The sequence below is a fragment of the Chenopodium quinoa genome, unplaced genomic scaffold (assembly GCF_001683475.1).
Source record: "Chenopodium quinoa cultivar QQ74 unplaced genomic scaffold, ASM168347v1, whole genome shotgun sequence".
Taxonomy (NCBI): Eukaryota; Viridiplantae; Streptophyta; class Magnoliopsida; order Caryophyllales; family Amaranthaceae; genus Chenopodium; species Chenopodium quinoa.
The window spans coordinates 2,260,377-2,273,524 of NW_018744066.1; the positions used below are offsets into that span (position 1 = coordinate 2,260,377).

General features: G+C 32.5%; 2 protein-coding genes across 2 annotated transcripts; one reads left to right on the top strand and one right to left on the bottom strand.

The window, feature by feature from the left end:
• Positions 1-985: 985 nt before the first annotated feature.
• On the top strand, positions 986-6,066 carry LOC110690986 (potassium transporter 5-like). Its single transcript, XM_021867912.1, has 8 exons — positions 986-1,864; positions 2,384-2,609; positions 3,124-3,381; positions 3,508-3,558; positions 3,903-4,163; positions 4,283-4,450; positions 4,535-4,789; positions 4,889-6,066. Exons 1-8 carry the CDS (start codon positions 1,781-1,783, stop codon positions 5,791-5,793), a joined length of 2,208 nt encoding a protein of 735 aa, XP_021723604.1. The 5' UTR covers positions 986-1,780; the 3' UTR covers positions 5,794-6,066.
• Positions 6,067-6,284: 218 nt separating this feature from the next.
• LOC110690988 (auxin-responsive protein IAA27-like) lies at positions 6,285-10,249 on the bottom strand. Its single transcript, XM_021867915.1, has 5 exons — positions 9,531-10,249; positions 7,788-8,020; positions 7,104-7,218; positions 6,862-6,923; positions 6,285-6,769 (listed from the first exon to the last, which is right to left on the bottom strand). The coding sequence occupies exons 1-5, from the start codon at positions 9,944-9,946 to the stop codon at positions 6,747-6,749; spliced, it is 849 nt and encodes a 282-aa protein (XP_021723607.1). The 5' UTR covers positions 9,947-10,249; the 3' UTR covers positions 6,285-6,746.
• Between the last annotated feature and the right edge of the window lie 2,899 nt (positions 10,250-13,148).

Genomic DNA, 13,148 nt, shown 5'->3' on the forward strand with positions numbered 1-13,148 from the left:
GAATTACCCTAACCCGTTTTAACCCTTAAAACCCGACCTATTGTTCACTCGACCCAAATGTACCCGACCTGTTATTAACCGGATCTAAACTCGACCCAAACCTGATAAGAAGTATGACCTGACTCAAGCATGACCCAACCCAAATCCGACCCGCATAGGTTATGTAATTAATCCGAATTGACCCGACCTGATTTGACTTGACCCACTCTTACCCGACCCATACCCGACCCGTTTATCTGAATTTACAGCTCTAAATTCAATCATGAATCACTACTTTTAACATAATTTTATTTGCTTTTTGATTGATTTAATTTACTTTTCATACGGAGCTATTTTTTCTTTACTTTCAAACCAAGTTCACAAAAACTTACTACGTATTTTTAATAATTTCTAATCAAAGACACTGAAATTTTTTGTTATCAAAGTTGCTACTTAATGACTATTAATGTCTTCACTTAAAATATCAAAAGTCATGTATAAAGAGTTGCACCATTGGGCATTACCTACTACTCGTATAATGTTATTTTCCTTTACTTTTAGCTAACACACGAAATTGATTCTTAATTCTCATTATAGAGTTGATTCGCATTGGAATCTCAAAATCTAGTTTTGACTTATTTTAGAAAAAATAAAAATTAATAATTTAAATTAGTTTATACTCCGTAATTTGTATAACATAAGTTCAGATAAAATAAGCAATAAGGGATAAGAGCTACGTTACCTAAATTCAAAGATACATTCATGATGTGTTTCATTAAACTAATTTTTACTTATATAAACTTATCTTACCATATCTTATCTTATTTGAGTTTACATTGAACTTATTTTAGTTTCAAAACTTATTATATTTATTCAGCTTGAATAAGGACCTGTTCTCATAAACCGAACTCAGCTGAACTGAATTGAACTGAGCTGAACTGAACTGAATTGAAATGAATATTTTATAAGCAATTGAAATTAGGAACTGAACTGAACTGAACTGAAAATAAACATATGAAACAGGCCTAAGTGAAACTAATGTGAACTCAAATAAATTGTAAAACTAGTTAAATCCAGGTAAGTGATTTTATTTTATTTTTATTTTTTTTTGAGGGATCCAAATAAGTGAAATTAAGAATGTGAAACAAATTAAAAACACGACATTATTTGTATGATCTCCTTCAAATCATTATTTCCATATTTGTTAATTTTTTTTAATACATTTTTTTATGATTTATCTCCTCTAAAAGACAAATACATAGTATCCTTCTGAATCACTATGATTTATTGATTTTGTCCCTAATAAAGACTGATTATTACTCTCATTTATTTATTCTTTCAAAAAAAAAAAAAAAAAAAAAACACTCTCATTTATTTATATATATGATCCTTTCCCAATTTGGAAATGAAGAAATAAACATTCACACGGATTAATTGATTTATGATCGATGAATTTTACTTCCTATAATATATACTTTATACAAGTATTTAATACTCATACTATTCATTTGAATTTGCATATATTGTTTTATGAGTTAAAAATAATATAATACATTAAAAAAATTAATTAAATAAAACCTAAAAATATCAACTTGTTTCTCAAGTGCTAAGGACACAGATAGTACGCGGGCTCCTGAGTTTGAGGAACCTTAATGCTATCTCATTTATCTCACTTTCCTAGATTAAACTTACATTTTCTCAAACTCTTTATATATATATAACTATCAACCTTTTCTCAAATTTTCCAAACCAAAAAAAAAAAAAAAAAAAAAAGAAAAAAAGAAGTCTCAGAAATTAGTGAATGGGTGAAAGAAAAATCAATCGTTATGACTCTCTTGATGTCGAATCTGCTAAAGTTAAAGGCAATCATGCTCATGCTGCTAAGGTTAGTCCATTTCCAAAAAAAATCACATTAATCTTATTAGGTTCGTGTCAATTCTATCTGCCATTCTGATAAATGGATGCACCGTACACCTAATTTTCGCTTCTATATGCATGCTCGTTTGGTAAAACTTGAATTCTAGTAAAGTGCTTGATTATTATGGTTTATTTTTGAATTATTTTTCAAGAGAAATTGTCAATAATCAAAAGAATTCTCTCAATATATTTCTTTCATCCCGTTCCATAAAGTTGCACCATTTTTTTTTTGGGGGGGGGGGGGGAATTTTAATAGTATATGATTATAAATATCTTCAATTGTATTTTATATATTCAGAATTATAAAAAGTTAATATTTTTAAAATAACGCTTTTAAATGAAAAATGGTGCAATTATATAGTATAAGATGTATTAATTTCCATCACATGAAATGCTTAATGAAATGATACGGTTTTTTTTTTTTTTTTTTGTATGCACATTTAATTGGGAAATCAATTAATTAATTTTGGTTGGTTTATTAAATTAGGATGTAAGTTGGGGAGTGATATTGACTTTGGCATTCCAAAGTATTGGAGTAGTTTTTGGAGACCTTGGAACATCACCATTGTACGTGTATTCGAGCACGTTTCCTAACGGGGTTAAACACAGAGAAGACATTGTTGGAGTTCTTTCTCTCATCTATTATACACTTACTTTGATGCCCGTTGTCAAATATGTCTTCATCGTCTTAAAGGCTAATGACAATGGCAATGGTATGTTTATATTTCTATGTGAGAGAGAATAAATTACGTATTGCCTCATGTAGAAGGTTTTTTTATTTTCGTAATTTTTTTTTACATGAGGGAATACATAATTTTGTAATTGAAGTATGAACAATGTTTCGAAGTTGTAAAAAAAAATTGTTCTCTCCATCTCAGGGAATATTCTTTTATTACAGCTATACTTTGTGTATTATTGTGGTGCATTTATTATCAGTTTATCACTCTCGATTGGTTTCTAAATTAATTTGTAACCTTTTTAATTACTCAGTATTTGTTACCTTATTCATTTTCTTAATTTGATACTCCGTACCTTACAATAGGACCCGACTCACTTGGGTAGGCCATGGACCTTTAAAGGCCCAATTTGACACTAAAAATTAGGCCAAGTTTGTAAAAAAGTTAAAAGTTAGTCATATGTTTTTAATACTACGTATTATTATTGCACTCCGTTTACAATAAAATCTGATTTCGTCTTTGATATTTTATTAATTTTTATGGGAAATAGGTGGAACTTTTGCGTTATATTCTCTATTATGCCGAAAGGTGAAAGTTGGTTTGTTACCAAATCAACAAAAGGAAGATCGGGAAGTAGCATATTATGAAAATCATCAATCATCAAATAATAGAGAAAGAAGGGGATTGTCTTCTAAGGTTCAAAACTCCTTAGAAAATAGTTCATTTGCCAAATATACTCTCTTATTTGCCACACTTCTTGCTGTTTCACTTGTTATTGGAGATGGTGTTTTTACTCCTTGTATGTCAGGTAATACTTTTTTTTTTTTTTTTTTTTTTTGCTAATTAAGTTCCTTATTTAATTTTTGGGTACCATATTATTTTCTTTTATTTGGAACTAATAAAGTTCTTCATATTGACATGAATTTGATGACAGTTTTATCTGCTATTGGAGGGATCAAAGGAGCTTCACCTGCTTTAACTGATAGTAAGTGTTAATGATTCCCTTTTTTTTTTTTTTTTTAATTCTTGTAATATTGATACTACGTACAAGTTACAACTATATAAAATGTTGTTATTGTACATTTGTGTAATAGTTGTTTAATGTACTTCAACTTATTTTAACTATTGATAAAATGGGTTGAAATTAGGTCAAGTAAATTATCCATGATCGAGCAATGCATGCATTGCATATGAACCATTGGAATCTCTACAATTCTTGAACATTAGTGTCTACGTAGTACATGATTATATTGGTAGTGAAAATACAAAATTATTTCATATGAAGTGATTTTATTTGTACCTCCATAATTATAATTTTTTCTCTTGCAGAAATGGTTGTTTGGATGTCAATTGTCATCTTAATCTTCCTCTTCATGATGCAAAGATTTGGAACTGATAAAGTCGGATATAGTTTCGCTCCTATTCTTACCCTTTGGTTTATATTCAATGGTGTTGTTGGCATCTACAATTTCATCAAACACGATCCATTAGTTATTAGGGCCGTAAATCCATGGGAATTCATTCAGTACTTCAAGAGGAATGGCAAAGACGGTTGGTCCTCTCTTGGCGGTATCATCCTCTGTATCACCGGTAACTATTTCTCCTGTTTTTTCTTATGGAAATTTTTTCCAGCCATCCTAAAATAGTAACATACTACGTATGTATGAAGTTGTTGATGTAACATATGTATGATGCAACATCTAATGCAGGAACTGAAGCATTATTTGCTGATCTTGGACATTTTTCAGTTCGATCAATCCAAATAAGTATGACTGCAATTGTATACCCTGCTATTATCTTGCAGTATACTGGTCAAGCATCTTACCTTAGCAATCATTCATGGGATGTTGGAAACGCTTTCTACAAATCAGTACCAGGTAACAAACTATCAACAAATTATGTTGAAACTACATGGAGTGACATAAGTTTTTGCATCAACATTTTGGATTTTATTTTTACAGCTCCATTATACTGGCCGATGTTTGTCGTGGCAGTCTTGGCTGCAATCATAGCTAGCCAAGCAATGATATCGGCGACTTTCTCTATCATCCATCAATCTCTGGCTCTAGGATGCTTTCCTCGGGTCAAAGTTGTACACACATCGGCCAAATTTGAAGGCCAAGTTTATATACCAGAACTCAACTATCTGCTCATGTTTGCATGTATTTTTGTTGCACTTGGATTTGGAACTAGCACAAATATTGGCAATGCTTACGGTAAGCTACATTCCTTGGTATAACTAGCTAGTAATTCGAAGTTTATTTTATTTCTTTTAGTAAACAACTTGATTGTGTTAATCCTTCTATGTACTACAGGAATCGCGGTTGTCTTTGCAGAGGCTATAACCTCGTCATTTATGATACTTGTATGGAAGACGCATATAATACTTGTGCTTTTGTATGCCTGCTGCATTTTGTCCGTTGAGTTGGTTTACTTGAGCGCGGTTTTCTCCAAGTTTGTTCATGGGGGATATCTTCCAATAGTATTTGCTTTAGTATTAATGACCATGATGTTCACATGGAATTATGCCTATAGGAAGACTTACTATTATGAGCTCGACAACAAGGTTTCAACTGAGAAACTCAGAGAAATAGTTGATCAGGCTAATTTGTGTCGTGTTCCGGGCTTGGCTATCTTCTACTCACAACTTGTCCATGGCATCCCACCCATCTTTGCATGCTACTTGGGGAATGTGAATGCCTTACACTCTGTCCTTGTTTTTACGACAATCAAGTCGTTGCATATCAGCAAGGTACCACAAGAGGAACGGTTTCTCTTCCGAAGGGTCGATCCAAAGGCTCTTTTGTTTCGGTGTGTGGTTAGATATGGTTACACAGATATTCATGATGATGCAGAAGGGTTTGAGAGGTTATTGATCACAAAATTGGTTGAGTTCATCAGAATATACGAAAAGACAAATGAAGAGAAAACCCTTGCACATAATAATAATGAAGATTTAATACAGAGTGACGTATGTAATGAAGAATTGGCAGAAGAGATCGAACAAGAAGTAGAGATGGTTCAAAAGGCAGCAAATCTTGGGGTAGTGCATATGATGAGTGAAAGCGAAGTGATTGCGAAAAAAGATTCGAATGTTGTAAAGAAGCTTGCAATCAACTATGGATACAGCTTCTTGAAGAGGAATGTGAGGCGAAGTGATGAGGTATTTAACATACCTCGTGCTCGGTTACTAAAAGTTGGGATGACATATGAGCTCTAGCTAGCTTGAGGTTATTTGTAAACTACCCATCATAAATCAGCTATTTCTTTAGGGTAGATGTTACTGATGTTGTTTAAGTATTGATTATTGACACATTTGGTATTTGAGAGGGTTTATGCCAAGTTCAATGCTAAACATGAATGCAATTTCTTACCAAGGCTCCTTGCTAAATTATGTAGCATTTTCAATTTTGAAACCTCTCAAAGGTCTTTGTGATCAGTCCACAAACCTACACACATATAAACACTTGCGCATTTAGTCCACAAATCCACAATCCTGCCTTTAATAATGTCACATTTAACAATCAAATTATGCTGTTTCAACAATGATAATAATAAGAATAATATCAAACAAATAAAACCATGTTACTTTTAATCATTATCCTTGAACTTCATTCACAAAACTTCAAGCACATAATTATAGTTTAAAATGTTAATCTTATACTAATATTTATAAAATTTATTATAAAAGTGTATATTTTGACACTATAATAATCAAGTTTAGTGAGTTTCAATATCAAAATCAAGCATGACTTTCTTCCACAGAATACATAGGTAGAATATGTTTAGATAGGGGAGAAAATTTACCGAACCAGAGAATTCTTCAAACATACAAGTTTACATAAACGCATGAAATGATCTTTTACAAACTGAGCTCAAGCGAGTTCAAGCTAATGTCGACAGTCTACTACCATAGCTGAGAGCCAATAGCAAATAGCAAGAGCATGCATACCAGTCCTAATTTCACTCAGATCAACTATATAGCAAAGACATTCATTATAATTGATACATGCTTGGGTTGTCTGCTGTTTATAACATACATTCTGCAACAACAACCTGTCACAATTCAAAGGAGCTTCTGAATTGACCATCCTCGAGCTACATCAGAAGGTTCCAGGGGAAAGACAGTCAAAATTTCCTTGAGACATCACTGGTAAAGAGACTCGGGCAAAATCATTCCTCGCTAGCTCTTGATGCTGCAAGAAACAGACAATTATTCAGAAAATCTGCACGTTGGATGACCAGATCAAAGGAAGATAATTAAAAGTTATAGTCATTTTAGTGTTACCTAGCCCAACTGCATCTGAACTCTTCATGATCCTCAGTCTTCTACAGGTTTCCAAAAACATACTGCAAGATGTACAATTGAATAATTGATGCTCGAATGATTTTCATAGATTTAAAAGAAAAGACAGGAAAAAATAAAGTTTTCGTGAATCATGAATATAATATGAGTCGTCCTTTCCAAAAGATGCATATATAAGTATGAAGACTATCGAAGATGCCTCTAAGGAGAGTGTATATACTTACTTCCATGGAACATCACCAACTAGCATCCAGTCACCATCCTTGTCTTCATAGGTAAGAACATATTCAGAATGCCGAAGATTATCCATTAATCTACCCTTACTAAAATCAACTTGACCTATGCAAATCATACACATTTTTATGTAAGGACTGTGAAAGGGATAACCGGATAAGAGAAAAATAACTAACTTGAGGGGCATGGAAGAATAGAACAATGTTCAAGTACATAAAACAACAAACTAGCGACAAGCCTACAGCCCTTCTTTCTTATGTTAGAGAATCAGATGCTGCATTGATCTATTAGCTAATGCATTAAACCAAATGAAGTCAAATTAAAATTAGTTCAATATTAGACTACATTGCTGATAGTCAATTCTATCTAAAGTACTATGAAAGATATAGTGAGCTTAAATATACTGTATGAAATTCAGCCAACAAAGTTGAGATCTAATCAGCAGAGTAAGAGAATGAGAGGTCATTAAGAAGAACCTTAACGCTTACCCTAAATTTGGCATCATATATTTTTGAAATGATCTTTCAATCAAAGAGAAGAACAATAAAGTCTTTTAAAAAGTATTCTGTGCTAGCTAGCCTGTGGAAAACAACACTGGGATATGGATGGTTGCCACTTTAAGCAGCAATCTGGATGCAGATTTATAGAAAGAAATAACAGCATAAATATCGTACCCACTGTAAAGCCACTGAACATCTTCTCAAGGGCTGAGGACAGTTCAACATAACCTCCATAGGTTCCAAGATTGATTTTCCTTAGGTAGGGAGCGCCATCCATACTGACCTTTACAAAGAGGCACCCTGATTCAGACTTGGAATCTTTGTTGCTTTCATTGGTTTTTGGTGTGTTGATGGCCATGGAATTCTTCCGAAATGATCTAATTGGTGGCCATCCTACAACCTGTGCCCTGTTATTCACAGACATGCATAGTTTATATTACAGATTTCACAAAATAGTCAACAAAATGTAACATCAGAACTTCAGAAGTCATTGGTCTTGAGAGCAATACTCAAAGCCAGCCGGACGTCCCAAAAGTTAATGTTGAGATAAGCATATGAATGAAAACATCTAAATAATGACAAAGAAGGGAATACATATGCATAAAAGACACAAGTAAGCTACAATGATGTTATTTTCTCTTCCTTTATACCTAACATAACCTTCCCAGTAAGCTTGTTACTATCTCAATCCAACAAAGTCCGTTATCAATCATATCATCAATAATTGTCATCTCTTGCTGATTAAAGTACATTATCATCAATGATACTCTATTCTTTTTCTTTCAAAGTAATACACAAATCACCTTTCATAGAATTAGCAAGACTTTCTCCTACTTTATGCTATCCTTAGTTAAAGTAGCTCCTTCGTGGTGCTATTTCCTATTTGAGAAAGGTTTTCATGAAAAAATTTCTACAATTCATTAAACTATATGTCCAATGTGTTAGCATGACTAAGATCAGCTGAGTGAAACTATATTTTTTTAGAAAAAAACTAACCCGAGTTGAGCACCTATGCAAAAACTTCTTAAGAATTTTTTTTCAGGAAAAAATTAACCCGAGTTGAGCATAATATTATTACTATGTCTACCTAATCATCTTACATTACTACTCCCTCAATTCCTCAAATAACAGGCCCCGTTTGTGAGCTTTAACCATAACTTTCCGACTTCATAGTTAAAAGTATAGTTCTTTAGAATAATGATCAATAGCATATTACCATAGCTTCGCATAACTCAACACATATTTTGACAAGTAATAGTCAAATTTGAATAACAACCAGCAAAATCAAAGGTGACTTATTGTTTAAGAACAAGGTATGCCTAAGTAGTAAGTATGTTATACACAAGTCAATGAAAAAAAAAATGAAGTACAGAGTACATATCAATTGTCAGCACGAGCTAATCCCATTTTACATGAGTTACCTATGAGGCTATGATATCTGTTACAGTATGTTAATTGAAAGCATAATTTGATTGGCTAGTTATGGCACATGCCAGTCATCGATTGGCTTGATTCGTTCACCTGATGAAATCTATCGCTAAAAGTTAAAGATTCATACACCAAACAAACTGAACATGTAATGTTACAATTTCCAATTTTCCTCAATTAATTAATTAGCACTTCAAACAAGATCATGACAACAAATTTCAGATTTTAATTTTATAATTTTGTCCAACATCATCAACATACAACAAGTTGACAACATATCTAACCAAAAAAGAAAAACATTTTCCAAATAAAATAACAAGAAATAAAGGTCTTGTATACGACACCAACATGTCATCTTTTTTTGAATTACACTTCTACATGTAGACTACACTTCTCCATGTAGTATACAATACACCCGTGGTTTTCGAAAACACAAGACAATTCATAAGAACAAAAAAAAAGATAATTAGGAGGAAGAAAGTGAATTACTTTGAAGAAGCAAGAACAGAGTTGGCTGGCTGCACAGAAACAGGGGAATTCTGCAACTTCTTTTCCTCATTCTTCACAGAATTATTATCAGATCCGCCATTTTCAGATGAACCCCAGTTGTTAGAAGCTCCATTAATGGCATCAGAAAAACCCCTTTTAGCCCCAGATACTAAACTGTTAAATTTAGCAACTTTGTAGTTGAAATCATCACCTTTTTTATCATTATCATCATCACCATTTTCAGAGGATTGTGAGCCTGGTAATCCAAGCCTTAATTCAGTGGCCTTAAAGTTGAGAATTTTGGTGTTATTTTTGTCAGAAAAAGCTGAGTTTTTGGATTTTTCAGAGGTTTGATCTTCAATTGAAGAAACCGCTGATAAACCTATGTAATCATGTTCTTCAAACACCCTTGACATTAATTTAAAACTCAAAACGTTGTTTTATCTAATAAAATATAATTTGGGGGATTTTCAATGTTTCAGAGAATGAAGAGAGGAGGAGAGAGAAAATTTGGAATGCAGAAATGAGAGAAATTTGTCTGTGTTGTATCATATTTTTGCAGTAAGAGTGTAGCAACTAGCAGGGGTGTTTGTAGTTGTATTTTAACTTTTTTGTTTTTTTCTTCATCCTTTTTTTTCAAAAAAAAAAATATATGAATAATAATTACAACTTTTGGCATCTTCTTTTCTTAATTCCAATTTTGGATGAATTCGAATAATTTTAGCTTTGAGGTACCCTTTTTCCAAAATTGTCTTAAAAGACCATTTTAAAGGACCAACCCAAAATATTAGAATTATTTTTAAAAAAGAATTAAAAGTATTATTCCAAAAAAATAAATTAAAAAAATTATTGATTGTCCATTAATAAAGATATTGATAACCAATGAGGTTATTGACGCACTAATAAAAATAATGAAGTTACAAGGTGTTTAGTCCTTCTGTTCACCTTTTAAAAAAAAAAGTCTTACAACTAATTAGAGCTGATCAAATCCAATCAGATGTAGATATATATGAATATCAGGGATAATTAGGTATAATAAAGTAAAGTCAAATAAGTTTAGATGAAGAAAATACACCCTTAATCAGTATTGGTTTGATGAGAGTAATGATTAAACATAAGTACATAACACTATATTTATAGTATATATTTTTTCTATTATCACGTCTAATAAGTTTATCATAACCTAATATCTTTGAGAAAACATGTTAAGGGAAAAGGGGTGGTGAACTGGTGGTTAGTAAATTTGTCCAAAGATAAAAATTTACTTTGTAAACCATAACTCCTACAGTGTTTTTTTTTAACACAAATAAAAGAGGTACTTAAATACTTATACTAAGTGTCCAAATCCATAATATAGAAAATGAAGTCTATAAAAATGTTTATATACAGTACTTATTTGAATGGAAGGTAAAGAAGGGAAGGAAAAAAAATTATGCAAAAGTAGCTGCTTGATAAAACGACGTAGTATAGAAAGGGGGTGTAGGGAAAGCTACATACACTAGAGTCTAGTTAAAAATTTGTAAATACTGTACTTTCAAAAATGGGTCCTATAAATGGGGTTAGTGTCCTCGAGCAGTGCCCCAAAAAGGGATTTGTGGGCCAGACCACTCTTGACCCATTTTTAGGGGGGTCTTCTTCGCTATCTTCCTCTTCCCTACATTTTTTGTTTGGCCAAGCTCAACTATCCTAGATGTGTGGGCCCCTACCTAATATAAAGTGAGTTCCACATGTCATTGGATAAGTTAGCTTCATTAAAGCTAATATAGTACATTAAAATTGTTAATCACACAATTGATGCAACAATTCTTTAATAGTTATCACATAATCTCAACCACTCTTTATACAAGAATTGCAATAATTTGATTTGTTTCTGGTGTCTATTATGCTTTGTACATCGTGTTATTATGAAAATCAATAGCCTAGTCAGGTAACTAGGTGGTAGCAAAGGGTGGCTAATTTGTCAGCAGTATCATTCAAGATGTATCGGTCCATGGTTTGGATGCTATCCTCTTTCTTGGCACCTCATGAAGAAAATGCTTTAGAGGAAAAGAAAAAAGCTAGACTCTTAGACGGAGAAGAATTACACAAAGTAGAAAAGACAGAAGGATTAAGAAAATACGAGTAGTAAACTACTCCGTAGTAATGAGAGAATTAAATATATGTTGCTCGATACACTATGAAAATAAGTTCATACGGAAAAAAAATTGTTATACAAAGTAATTTTGTTTATAAAACCCAAAAATTGTTATACAAAGTAAATTATTTATAAAGCCTCACTACATCCATATTCAAAAATAAGCATGCATGTTATTGACAAGAAGTTGATGACATTGCTCAAGTAATCACCCTGAAAGGATTCTTATCTCCAAAGTTGTGATGAGAACACCACTTTCTCTTGATTCTATACTAATCATTTTAATGTGATTGATGATAATTTGTTCCACTACTTATCTTGGTCTTTTATTCTATCTTGAGGTTCCACATTTTCCATCTAAAGCAAATGTAAGGACCGTGCTAGAATTGTCCTTGATCAATGTAAATTCATTTGCATGCAAGCATTTGCTTGTATACCTAGGCAATTATTTGTATACTAACAATGGTAAAATCCATGGGCATTCATCTCGGGAGGTTCCACAATGAAGACATCATTACTAGGGACGAAGGCAAAAGCCGAACTTAATTGTCGAAGAGAGGTCAGTCTAGCAATTAAAAACTAAGGGGGGGTTGACATGCTTTGGCCTGAACTATGCCTCGTTACAAATAAGCACATTCAATGAGTGTAACAAAGCTACAAGTCACATTACAAAACTGATCAAATAAATGCCCCATACCAATAAGCAACATTCATCTACTATCTATAATTATCCATTCATCCTGAACAACTAAGATTTAGCCTAACGATTGGTTTGATGTACTTAAAAGTTCTCCCAAATCCAAGCACGTTGCAATAGTAGGGAAAGTCAGATACGAACAAGCATATATCAAAGATTAGGACGACAATGTTTGAACAAGTAAGGAAATGTATCTAAAATGTAATAGACAAGCAACATGGGTATAGAGAGAGAGAGCTAAGCAGGGCAACGCTAAAGAAGTAAAGATGCCCTCAAAATGCCAAATTACAAACAAGATTGGGTAAATTGGAATATTTGAATTATAGGACAAGAAATAATGAAAATTACCTATTAGAAAAGAAAGGCATTAGCAAATGGCATGAGTGATGTGGATAACAACAAAGACCAATTTCTGTAGAAATGGGGACAACTTGAATAATCTTTACACACCACTCTCGATTCTTTGTTAAAGGAGGATGGATTTAACACAAAGGGGGGTCATTATACCAATCAAGTCACTCAAGTAACATCATTGCCCTATTAATAATTTTTTTTTTTGACAATAATTTCTTTTTTTTTTGACATAAAAAACCCTGATACATGTAAATGTTAGTTATCTAACACTTAGTAACCTAACCATATGTCATTCATTTATGTTCAATTAACTAAAATAGTTAAAACGTAAAGGCATATGTATGATTCATACGAATTAAATAAGCTAATCTACTGTTTTTTAACCGAATTTAGTAACTGAAGTCACGTCCACCATCAAGTCATCAGCCCCACC